General features: G+C 43.2%; 3 protein-coding genes across 7 annotated transcripts in view; 2 read left to right on the forward strand and 1 right to left on the reverse strand.

The window, feature by feature from the left end:
* The window catches only part of LOC311017724 (protein NDRG3-like), a 14,049-nt gene extending 10,401 nt beyond the window's left edge, over positions 1–3,648 (forward strand). For 2 of the 3 annotated variants that reach the window (XM_084016273.1, XM_084016274.1), the window contains 3 exons: positions 637–688; positions 1,687–1,725; positions 2,552–3,648. In XM_084016273.1, the coding sequence (XP_083872399.1) occupies positions 637–688; positions 1,687–1,725; positions 2,552–2,721 (261 nt within the window). In that variant the 3' untranslated portion in view covers positions 2,722–3,648. The remainder of the gene's footprint in view (positions 1–636; positions 689–1,686; positions 1,726–2,551) is intronic. The other variant, XM_084016275.1, reaches the window with a different exon arrangement.
* A 470-nt stretch (positions 3,649–4,118) lies between these two features.
* On the reverse strand, positions 4,119–7,741 carry rfc2 (replication factor C (activator 1) 2). Its single transcript, XM_084016276.1, has 6 exons — positions 7,454–7,741; positions 6,767–6,872; positions 6,529–6,630; positions 6,063–6,321; positions 5,702–5,962; positions 4,119–5,601 (listed from the first exon to the last, which is right to left on the reverse strand). The coding sequence occupies exons 1-6, from the start codon at positions 7,680–7,682 to the stop codon at positions 5,491–5,493; spliced, it is 1,068 nt and encodes a 355-aa protein (XP_083872402.1). The 5' UTR covers positions 7,683–7,741; the 3' UTR covers positions 4,119–5,490.
* A 1,122-nt stretch (positions 7,742–8,863) lies between these two features.
* usp11 (ubiquitin specific peptidase 11) overlaps positions 8,864–12,500 on the forward strand; it is a 13,232-nt gene continuing 9,595 nt past the window's right edge. The window contains exons 1-2 of one of the 3 annotated variants that reach the window (XM_084015712.1): positions 8,864–9,139; positions 11,982–12,091. In XM_084015712.1, coding sequence (XP_083871838.1) covers positions 9,030–9,139; positions 11,982–12,091 — 220 coding nt within the window. In that variant the 5' untranslated portion in view covers positions 8,864–9,029. The remainder of the gene's footprint in view (positions 9,140–11,981; positions 12,092–12,500) is intronic. The other 2 variants (XM_084015711.1, XM_084015713.1) reach the window with 2 other exon arrangements.

Below are 12,500 nucleotides of genomic sequence, written 5' to 3' on the forward strand. Positions count from 1 at the left end.
AGGTCTCAGAGGAGGAAGGTAACAAAGTACAAATACTTCCTTCAGGTATCTTGTACTGACTTTTCCTGCATGTTAAAACAAATATCTGTACTTTATACTCCTCAGATTTTAGAAACAGACTCGTTACTTTAGTTTTAATGCAATTGAGGGGAATTATTGATTATCATTTTTTATTTATATGATTCAAGAGGTTCAAAGGGTTTATTGTCATATGCACAGTAAATAAACGTGTTTCCCTGTACAATGAAATTCTTCTTTTGCTGTTCACAGAATGCCAACAATGTAACATCTCAGTATTAACAATAGATAAATGATATAAAAACAAAGGCAGCATGTGAGACATAAGTAAAAACAACAATCAAATACCAGATTCAGTTAGACTTGTCCTCATAGAAATACTTTTACTTTCTGCTTTGAGTGCATTTTAGAGCCTATACTTTTACTGGAGTAAAGAAGTGGAATCAGTACTTCTACTTCTACTATTTTTGAACACAAGTATGTGTACTTCTATTTAAATAGAGAACAGCTGTATTTCTAGAAGAAGCAGAGAAACGTTTATCTGTCAGTCAAACATAGTTTATTTAATAAAATAAATAATGATATTGTTCTGACTGCAGCGTGTTTTTCTCTCCTCAGCCTGGAAAACTAGCGGAGGCCTTCAAGTATTTTGTGCAGGGGATGGGCTACAGTGAGTATCCTCTATGCTGCTTTCTCTCTGGCTGTCAGACCTACCAGTGCATGATGTTGGTACAAAACTCACGTTGCAATATTTATTTTTTTGCAGTATATTTTACCATATAAAAAGATACAGGAATTTTCTTCCTACATTTTGTACATTTTTAATTTAAATGCATCAGTTTGAAAGCTAAATTAAGAGTCCTATAAACAATAAATAGAGTTCATCGTTTTAACGTGACTTTGAGTACTATGAAAAGCACTCTATAAATAAAATGTATTATTATTATTATTATGAAACTAGACCTAGACCGCCGCTCATTAATCACTAATACTGGATTAGTCATGAACACGAGGATCATGGGAGTTTTCCTTTGCGTCAAGCAGCTAAAATACTTAGTAGTGTGACGTGTTTGACTTTATTTGCCAACATCACACATCCCACTAACGCACACATCACAGCATCGCTGCTGAAACATCGTGCCGCTCCTATATTATAGAACATACGAGAGTTTCCGAAAAAAACACTTTAACTAATGAATGGCAGAGTGTTTTTATCCCACACGTGTTTGAAACTTCCTGTTGGTCTGTGTGTGTGTGTGTGTGTGTGTGTGTGTGTGTGTGTGTGTGCGTGTCTGTGCGTGTGTGTGTGCGTGTGTGCGTGCGTGTGCGCGTGTGTCTGTGTGTGTGTGTGTGTGTGTGTGTGTGTGTGTGTGTGTGTGTGTGCGTGAGTGTGTGTGCGTGAGTGTGTGTGCGTGTGTGCGTGTGCGTGTGTGTGTGTGTGTGTGCGTGTGTGTGTGTGTTTGTGTGTGTGTGTGCGTGTGTGTGTGTGTGTGTGTGTGTGTGTGTGTGTGTGTGTGTGTGTGTGCGTGTGTGTGTGTGTGTGTGTGTGTGTGTGTGCAGCCCTGCGTCACTGACTGTAAGTAGTAGTGTTTAGTGTTTGTGTGTCTCTCAGCCCGTCCTGCTTCCTTTCTGCTCTTCTTCTTCTCTCTTTGTCTTTGTTTCCTCCAGTCCCTCATGTTGTATTAAACCGGCTGAGCAGCCAATCAGGTATCAGGATTTCAACCAGAATCCCCCCCCCAACACACATACACATCACCAGTCTACATTTCCATCTTTGATTCTTTGCTCTCTTGTTACTCCTTCGCCTTGCTTGTCTTTGCGTGTGTGTGTGTGTGTGTGTGTGTGTGTGTGTGTGCGTGTGTGTGTGTGTGCGTGTGCATGCTGGTGATCAGCTGATCACACTGATCACACTGATCGATATTTCTCCCCTGCAGTGAAAGTGATCAGCTTTCTGCTGCATGCCAACACACACACGTCCTCTCCGTTCACACTGCAGACACGCTCACATCCCGATAGAGAGCCGATCACGTCTCCTGTGGGATTTAAACTCGCATCCCATAATAACGCCGAACCAATGTCAACGATGTAAGATGGAAACACTTGACGCCTCAGATTAATACTCCGGCTAACGACAACGTTCGCACTAAAAAACTAGCAGAATTCTGATGGGGGGAACTGGAGCCGTTGTCTTCAGAGCCACCAGACTCCATTCACAAAAACAGTCGTTTTAACCTCTCGGCACACAGGAGCTGCTGTCCCACCGCCGACTCCAACTGTTGGTGTGTTGGTGTTAGTAAGGCGACACAAAGCGGCTCTGAGAGGGTAAAATGACTGTTTTTGTGAATGGAGTCTGGTGGCTGAACAAAAAATGAGAATATTTGGAGCTTCAATGTGAACGGAACCTCCGACTCACCGTCATCAGATTTGAATCCAGCTGCTTCAATGTGGAGGATTCAAACCCCCCTCCCCCAACACTCATACACACACACACACACACACACCTCCATGCTGATGTTTTCTGTTTTTTCCCCAGTGCCCACAGCTGGTATGACCCGGCTGGTCCGCTCCAGGACTCACTCGGCCTCCAGCGTCGGCTCCACGGACGGCGTCCGGAGCCGCAGTACCACCAACACGCTGCCAGAGGGCGCCAACTCCTCCACCCGCGGACACACAGCGGAACAAACCATTGAAATGAGCGCGTAGGACTGTTCCTGCTGTTTCCTCTCTTTACTCTCCTCCTCAGATGGACCTTTCCTCCATGTCGGACAAACGTCGTAGTCCTAAACGTTCTTCCCGAAGGAGAAAGTCACATCTAACATCGTATGAAGTAGAGAAACAACCCTTAAATATCTTTTAGATTTGACCGCTGTCGTACACAGTTTGGTGTCGGCCACGTTGGCTCCGTTACCCACGTCGGTCCGTGCTTTGACTTCCTCCTCCCCGGAGCCATGCGGCTCGCCGCGGCGACACCGTAGATGTTACTGGTCATGGAGGTCAGCGGGTTCACATTTACACACAGGTGTTATTTCTTCATTTCTCTTTCTTCGGTTTGGTCCCTTCTTTTTATTATTACTCTGAATATACTCATTATTATTTTGTTATGTTGTTGATGGTGGTGGTGGCGTTGCTGTGAATCTCGCTTCTGGAACTTTACTCTTTCCATACTCATAAAATATTACTATCTTTCAGGGGATATTTCATCATAAAAACTGTAGTTGTACCTTGACTTAAAAATGTTTTGTAATATCAGTTATTCCACTCTACGGAAGCCCTGAAGGCCAGGGAGATTTTTTTTTTGCCCTGATAATCTTCCTTCATTTTTTTTGGTGATTTTTTGTCGTCGGGTAAAAATGTTTTGTTGGTGTAATACTCATTTTGTCCACAAGGGGCTGTAGTGCACCGCTACCTCGTATAATTTCAGGTTCATTTTAATTTACATAACTTGCTGAAACACAATCTATGCTCCTTATTGAGCACATAAAGAAATTAAAATGTGCCAACACTTGTAGTGTATTGCGCCTCTTGTGGACAAAATGAGTATTACAACAACATTTCACCTGCCTAAAAGGTTTTTTCCCACCTGATCTTAAAGGTCATATTGATAACATTTTTATGGAAACGAATAATTAATAATAAAAAAAAACATCAACAGAGCTTTTAGAAAGGTGCAGAATCAAAGTATCACTTCTTGTGAAAAACATTTTTTTTTTATTGTGAACTAATCATTTTAAAAAATGTTGTCGGTCCGTAATGAATGTTTTGTTTACCTCTGTGGAGATGTGTGACGGGGTTGGTATCATGTGGTATCTCTGCGTAGTCAGGGGTCAAGAGTCTTTGGGGTTGCCAGTTAGTGTGGAAAAAACAGAAAAATGGCTGAGTTTGATGGTTAGCGGGCGGCATTTCGGTACCAGTCCCAAGTGCTAAGAACTGGCACCCCGTTGAGGGTGCATGCGCTTCGAGCACCAGCTGTGTTGTGACGTGAACGCAATGGAAGGGAGGAGTACGAGTGCGACATCTAGTGGCTGGATGTTATCAATGTTGTCAATAGCACCTTTAAGTCATAAACAGGATTCAGAACAGATTTTTCTCCAGATAAATCGTTGTTTTTTTTTACTGCGACTGGGCAGATTTTTTCAGCTGGTACTCGATAGAAGAAGGTAATTCTGAGGTGAACTTTTATCCTCTTAACGTCTTCCTTCGACGGGGATCCTGACCCGTTCCCTCCCGGGTTCCTGTACGTGGTTTAGTTCGGGCCCTCTGTCGACAGCATGCTCGTCGTGGACCGTTGGCATGCCGTCCGTACCGTGGTTTCAGTCTAGTGAGTAACCGATGTCGTGGAGCCGTCAGGAAACACCTCCGCGTGAAAACGGAACACTCGAACTTCTTCCACGTGGCGTCGTCCTGGTTCTCTGGACCGCGGGGTGATTGATTATTGATTATTATCCGGCTTCCTGTTTGACGACGATCTGACTTTCAGTCACGCCGATTTGAAGAATTGCACTTTAACCGTCTCGACATGTTGCCTTGGTTACAGGCATCTTGATTACAGCTGTTTTAAAGTTCTGCTCACTGGTGTGCTGCTGCCCCCTGCTGGAGGACTGAAAAGCAGCTCCCAGACCAGCACTGAAATCCTTCATGTCGACTTTTATTTTATCAGGGTCATGGTATTTAAAAATTACATTACAAGAAAAAAAAATAGATTAAAGTCAGAAATTTGCAAGAAAAAAAACCCTCAAAGTTTTTCTTAATTCAAGTAAAATATTCACTTTTTTTTAAATCCTGGAAATTCTTATATTTTCTCTGAATATTACCCTCCTCCCCAGTAATAATGTATGTATTTATTTACCTAATATGCCATCGTATATTGTGGATTCTGTAAACCCAACGAGGGCTTTCTGAAGGAACAAGGTCGACCCACAAACCGGTTCACACAAAGTCAGATACTTCGGTTCTTCTATATATATATATATATACACACACACACTTTCACTTAACTGTAACTCTGCCGTCTGTTACTGTTCTTAATATTTATTACAACTATTACTTTTGAGATTTGTACTGAAGTCGCCGTCACTGAGGTTTGTTGTTTCCCGACTTTAAATGTAAACAAGGTTTGCAATGAAATAAAGCTTGTTAATCTGGAACGTTGGTCTGACGTGGATCATTTACTTTAGTAGACGTAGCAATAAAAACACATGTACAAATACTCCGAAGAAAGGAAGGATAATTAATCAGTCAGTTTGATTAATAAACCAAAAAAAGAACTAAATTAATCAATGAAAAGATGATTTATTGTCTAGTTTTTACACATTATTTTACTTCCGCAGAGTAAAACAAAATCTGCTGTGATGTCGGGTCTGAAAAAGTGCAACAGATGAACAGAGGATGAACAGTCCAGCTGCTTCAGCACCAAACACAGAAGAGGAGGCAGCAGCAGGTTTCTAGAAAGGTGGTCCCGGGGGTCCGCTGGTTTCAGCTGGCAGCAGGGGGCGCCGTCTTGCTGCAGAGTCGACCCAGCAGACCGGCCATCTGCAGCAGCGAGTTCACACCTTCAGCCACCCTCATGTGAGTGTACCCGATCTCCTGCAGGACAGAACCAGAAGACCCGTCAACCAGACTCCATTCAGAGAACAGGCGTTTTAAATGCAGCTAGCATCTATGGAGAAAGCAGAGACTGCCTCACCTTGATGAAGTCCAGTTTGAGGTACTCGGCCATCTGGTAGGTCTTGCAGACCCTGAATATGTTCCCGATGATGTCCTCCGGAGAGTAGCCCAGCGCCCATAGGTGCTCCACCACTTTGTAGGCCTCGTCTATGTTCCCGGCCACGCAGTGTCCCAGCATGCCTTTCACCAGCAGCGGGTGGGGCTCGTCGCACACCTTGAAGACGTTCTCGCTGTTGACGTAGCCGAAGCCGGAGTTGGTGGACTGCAAGTTGTTCAGCGCCTTGAAGGGGGGGGGAGGGGGAGAAAAAGGAAGTCAGCGAAGACCACCCACGGGCCCTTTGAGCGCCAGACGGTCGGGTCTCCCCGGTCTCACATCTCACCTGTCTCATGTCTCCCTGGGCGGTGAAGATGACGGCCTCCAGCCCGTCGTCAGACACCGACAGGCTCTCCTTCTCCACCACATCCTGCAGCCGGGCCAGGATCTGACCGTCTGTCAGTTTGGAGTAGCGCAGCACCGCGCAGCGAGACTGGATCGGCTCGATGATCTTGTCCGAGGCGTTGCAGGCCAGGGCGAAGCGCGTCGTCTTCGAGTAGATCTCCATGATCCTCCTCAGCGCCTGCTGGGCGCCGTCCGTCATGCTGGGGGGGGGGGGGGGGGAGCTCACATAAGAGACTGATTTTGGGTAACAGAAGTTTCTCTGATCCCTTTGAGACCCTCAGATCGAATCCGGGATGCTCTGCAGGGTCCTGGCACGAGGGTCCCCGTACTAACACTCCCGGTACTAGGGTCCCGGTACTAACCCTCCCAGTACTAGGGTCCCGGTACTAACCCTCTGGTCGTCTCACCTGTCGGCCTCGTCCAGGATGATGATCTTGTGTCGTCCTTTGGGCAGCGTGACTTTCTGCTGAGCGAACATCTTGATCTTGTTCCTCACCACCTCGATCCCCCTGCAGACGCAGAACCAAACACCCGACACTCGTTGAACCAAACACCCGACACTCGTTAAACCGCCTCCCGAGCCTCGCCGCTCAGCCTTCACCGGGAGAATTAGCGTCGTCGGTTCCTCCCCATCGTGTTTCTCACCTCTCGTTGGAAGCGTTGAGCTCCAGCACGGCGTCTTTCATGGAGGCTCCCAGCAGCGCTCGGGCCAGACACAGGATGCTGGTGGTCTTCCCTGTTCCTGGAGGACCTGGATCAGTCAGACACGATGACCGGGAAAAGTTACTTTTACATTTATTAGAACAGTCGTTTGATTTGTTGACCAAAATGTGACAATAACAAAGTATAAATCAATGTTTATAAGTTAGTTATAGCTTCACCTGTCATACTGAAGCATCAACAGTCATAATTCAGTCATATATATATTATTATTATTATGCATAATGAATACTTTTACTTTTTGTAGTTTTAAATCCTACTACTTTTGCACTTTTACTTGAGAACGATTTTGAATACTCGTTACTAGTAACAGTAAAAGTACAGTAGAAGATCGGAGTACTTCCACGCAGTGACTATAAAGTATAAATACAACTACAAAGTAGAAATAAAACTACTGAGTATAAATACAACTATGGAGTATAAATACAACTAGAGAGTATAAAGATCACTAGAAAGTACAAATACAACTAGAAAGTACAAATACAACTAGAAGGTAGCAATACAACTAGAGAGTATAAATACAACTAGAAAGTTCAAATACAACTAGAAGGTAGTAATACAACTAGAAGGTATTAGTACAACTAGAACGCAGTGAACTCGGAGCCCTCCGACCTGCGATGATGATGTTGGGGACGTTCCCCTCCCTGGCGAACACCTCCAGCCGGCTCACCGTCTCCTCGTTCCCCACGATCTGGTTCAGCCTGAGCGGCCGGTATTTCTCCACCCACGGCAGCTCGTACGTGTTCCCGGAGCTTTTCCCCGAAGCCTCTCCGGCCCCCGTGTCCGTCTTCTGGCCGCTCTCTGTCGGTGTCTGCTCGGTCTCCGTCATATCCACGTCCATGATGGAGCTGCGTCTTCTTTCTCGTCTTCTTCTTCTGCTCTCCGTCCGTCAGCCCCGCGCGCTACTTTTTCCCTCCCTGACAACAACGTGACAGCAAACTGACGCCTCATTGGCCCGGACGTTTATTGGCGCCGGCGCTGATTGGCCGAGAGCGACTCATTTATAAAATCTCGCGATATTTACAACAACAACAACAACAACAGAAATAAAAGACGTCACGACACAACTTATTCTATTCTCAAGGCCACATTAATATTATTAAAACAAATTAAATGACAATAAAATAGTATACAAAATGTATATGATATTTTATGATAAACCTAATAATCATATTAGCAAAATATGTTCAAATAAAATCTATTTCCTCCAAAAATAAGAAGATTAATCAAGACAATGAACTTGTGCACCTGCTTTAATGTATTTGTATGCATATATATGATATCCTCTGGCATTGCAGGTGTTTATTGTAATTAATTAATTTTATTGTGATGAATTGATCACTAGTATGTCTTCTGTGTCAGAATTTACTAGAATTAGAAAATGAATTGGAACTCTGAGCTGTTCGCTTGTCCAACCTAATTTTGGTTGAATGCACTAACTTTATTTTTAATTATTTATTATTTATTTGTTGTATTGTTGATTAATAACAATTTATGTATTTTGATTTATTTCCATTTTATTATATTGTTTTATGGGTTTTTTCACTGCTACACAAGGAGTATTATTTGTTGTTCAATAAAAAAAGAAAGAAAAATATAAGCACAACATTTTGATATTTTATATTACAAATCGTTCAGTTATTCAGATATTTGGAGTATATTCACAGGGTTATTTGATTACGTTTACTGAAGTTTACTGGTTGAGAGTCTAAAACAAAGATTCGCCATTAATAAAATGGTTAATAATATATACTCATTTTCAGTTGTTGTTTCTTGACTGAATGGCACATCCTAGTGTAGATACCATGAATATACATAGACAATTTTTTTTTAACCTTTTATTTATTCATTAACATTAACAATAATCAAAGATAATATAGCCAGAAATCATAAATTAGTTTGTACAAATGTTATATAGGGTACACAGATTAATTAGTTTCATTTAGATGTATTTATTTTTGTTTTATTTTCTTTATCGACGGATGAAGCCTCCCGGAAGTCGTCATCGCTCGAGTCCGAAGAACCACTTCCTACTTCCGCAAACACACAGCTCCGTCCTCCGTGTAGCTTCCCCTGTTTATCGGTTGATCAATGCGGCGGTTGACTTCTGCCTTTCGTCTTCTTCTGCTCGCTCCGTTTAATATTTCTGACAGTTCCGACATCTTTCATGCGCCACTGAGTGAACGCCATGACGGCCAACAGCCGCTGCTGCGCGGCCGAGCCCCCGGGCCTGGAGACCCAGCGGCGGGAGATCGAGTCTCTGCTGCGGGAGTGTGAGCTCCGCGCTGGGGACAGTTGGTGAGAGTCCGCCCGCACACACACACACACACACACACACACACACACAGAGTCGGTGACAGGGCTAGCTGTTAGCATAACACGGAAAACGTTACCTAACGGTTATTAACGCGTTCGGCGACAGAGAGCACCCGTGTCGCCGTCGCTGTGATGCCGTTGGGGCCGTTTAACGGCTCGGTGTTCGGTTCTAGCCGCCGCCGTTGCCGTAGCTCGCGCTAGTAGCGGAGGCAGACGTTGGACCTGACCGTTAGCCGCGGGGATGCTAACGCTTACGCTAGCCTGTCAACCAGCTGCGATGGGGAGTTCAGGGTCGACTTGTAAACTTCCACTTTTGTTTTTCCACCAGAGCTGCGTTTTAATAATCCTAGTTTATATACAATATGTCAATACTGTACTGTAGTACAGGTACTAATACCACTCTGTGAAAATACTCCTCTGTTACTAAAAGTCCAGCATTCAGGGTTGGTACGGGTGCTGGAAATCCTTGAAAACCCTTGAATTTTAGCTTGGACTTAGAATAAAGTGCTTGGAATGTCTGTTCTATATGCTGACATATGATGTAATAGAGAAAGGAATGAGGATCTCCATATTTTCTGGACTGAAAACAGCATTTTCTGACATTTCTTTATGAAAAATGACTTTTGATGATGAACAGATGATGAAAATAGTTGGTGATTATATTTCTGTGGATCTGTTAGTGGAATTAGTTTTCCTTTCATTTGTGGTCCTTCTGTAAAAAGCTGTCTCCAAACATCATGTTGGTTGTTTAGAGGACAATAACATCTCATTTAATGTGATGAACAAGTGACAGAATAAGTAGACTGAATACTGACCATTGGATTGATACAAATATGTAGTTTACCACAGCTGGAAGGTGCTGGAAAAGCATGGAAATGCACCTTGAAATGCTTGAAAGGTGCCTGAATTTGACTTTGGAAAATGTGGAGGAACCCTGGATATTCAACTTGGTTCATAGCTGAAGAAGGTTTCCATGTTTCTTCTTGACTCGAGGGGAAATAGAAGTGTGATCGCGGATTAAGACTTAAAATCCGAAAGCAAAGGAGGTTTTCTGTCCAGCTGTGATAAAATAATAACGAGACCCAGACCAGAGGAAATAGGTCTTTAAGAGACCAAGACCAAGGGAGGACTCAGACTCTGAGGGAAGTGAATCAAAACTGTGTCTGTGACGTGAAATGAAACTGAATCCTGAGAGTCTCCGTTATGGTTGGAGGAAGAAGCACCAAACCTCCTGTTATGAAAAGGATTCGGCAATGACATTTAGTTTCTTTGCAGTTTGTTTTCTCTTCATGTTTGGTTCATAATAGATGGAGAATTCTGCTGAAATCCAAACTAGTCTGATGTAGGATGGAGAGCCGGACTCGTTTAAAAGGAAAGCACTCGATGAGTGAAGTGTCTTACATAAAGCAGGTTGAACAGCTGTGACTCGCTGAAGAGGTGGAGGTGTTGCGTTTGTCGTGGTCAAAGGTTTGGACGTCGTGTTGTGTGAAATGTTTGACTGGTATTCTCTTCATGGTGATACGGAAAGTAATCTGCAGCAAGGCTTGGGACTGTATGAAAATAATTTTATGTCATAATTATCGTGTCCATCAACAATAAAGATTCACGACACCATCCTGATAATAAACAAACTCTCATTAAAACTCTTTAAATGGCACTAAAACATACTGGAATCACTTCACCTGCACATCTTGATAAAGTAAATCATCAGGTCACTTTGCACGAATAAAGGAAGAATTAAAAGGTGCCGTGTGTAGGATGTGGAGGCATCTCGTGATGAGGTTGTAGTGTCTGTGCATCTCTATCTGCAGCTATTATCGGTCGTCAAAACCCTTTAAGGCCCCTAGTGGCTCCGCAGAGTTACTGCAGGGAGTCCCCAAATTATTTAATCCCAAACTTTGTTTTCTTCCAGAAATTTTGAATATGAATGTCCAAAAATACACCTTAACACGAATACAACCTATAATAAGCAAATAAAAATCTTCCTGTTTGTTTAATATTATGTTGAGAAATTGTGATGTAGAAATGCCAAAATAGATAAAAAATGAAATATGAATCTGTCAACAATTATTATTTTAATGCCTTAGCATTTTATCCATCCATCATTACAAAGTACTGTTATACATGGAACTATAGGCTGCACTAGACACTATTATTGGTTTAATAAGGAACATTATATGATATGTAATAGGGGGTCCCTCTACCGGGTCTCTATAGGCTTTTGGGGTCCCTCCACTGAGTCTCTATAAGCCTTGGGGGTCCCTCCACCAGGTCTCTGTAGGCCTTGGGGTTCCCTCCACCGGGTCTTTTATTATGACCTCAGACTGTTGTTTGGCATGTTCGGACATTCTCTAGATTACAGGAGAATGAAAGTGAAAGTGAAATGCATCTAGAAAGGATTGATAGAGGAAATAACCAGACAAACCCATATTTATGGCCAACGCTTGTTACAGATCAAAGTTCTTCATCGCGTTGCTGCTGGTTGATGATGTTATCATTCATAAACTCAGCTGGTTCGATCCAAAAACAGGGATCAGGTTCTTTAGTTGATTGATCGCTGCCGCTGATCAACATTCACACACAAGCAGAGTCTTTGAGAGGAAACGCAATAAAGTGGAAGGCTGGTTCTGTCTGTCATCGGCTCCAAACTGGTCACACCGGAGGAGGTGGAGCAAAGCATGCTGGGTAACACCTCCCATTCCAGATGGAGCATGACGTGTGTGTGTGTGTGTGTGTGTGTGTGTGTGTGTGTGTGTGTGTGTGTGTGTGTGTGTGTGTGTGTGTGTGTGTGTGTGTGTGTGTGGTGTGTGTGTGTGTGTTGCAGGTACGTGGTGGAGCGTCGCTGGTATGAACAGTGGAAGGAGTTTGTTGAGACCGGAGATCAGAACTCGTCTTCCTTCCCCGGCCAGATCGACAACACTGAGCTGTTTGAGGGTCAGTGAACGCCTCGTTTGTCTCTGAACATAGATAATCTCTTCTTCTTCCTCACGCCACTTAAAACAAACTATTATATATATTTATATATATATATATATAATTAAAGAAATCTACGGAAGCCCTGTGAGGCAAGTGAGCAAAGCAGTTGTGGTGATCTGTTTTCTAAATCTGATGTAAACAGTTTTCTCTCCGGTGTTTACGACTTAAGTAAAGGTTTTGAAAGGTGATTATTTATTTATTTACTAATTTATTTTTTTGGGTTAAATTCGATTGTTTGTTGATGTAATACTCGTTTTGGCCACTAGAGGCTGAAACGACCACTGCTTCGTAGGATTGAAAGCATTCATGTTTCCTCAAACAGCCGATTAGTGCCCGTTAAAATACATTTCAAAAAACAAAAACTATC

This window comes from Eutrigla gurnardus (genome assembly GCF_963514095.1).
Source record: "Eutrigla gurnardus genome assembly, chromosome: 8".
In the NCBI taxonomy this organism is placed as follows: domain Eukaryota; kingdom Metazoa; phylum Chordata; class Actinopteri; order Perciformes; family Triglidae; genus Eutrigla; species Eutrigla gurnardus.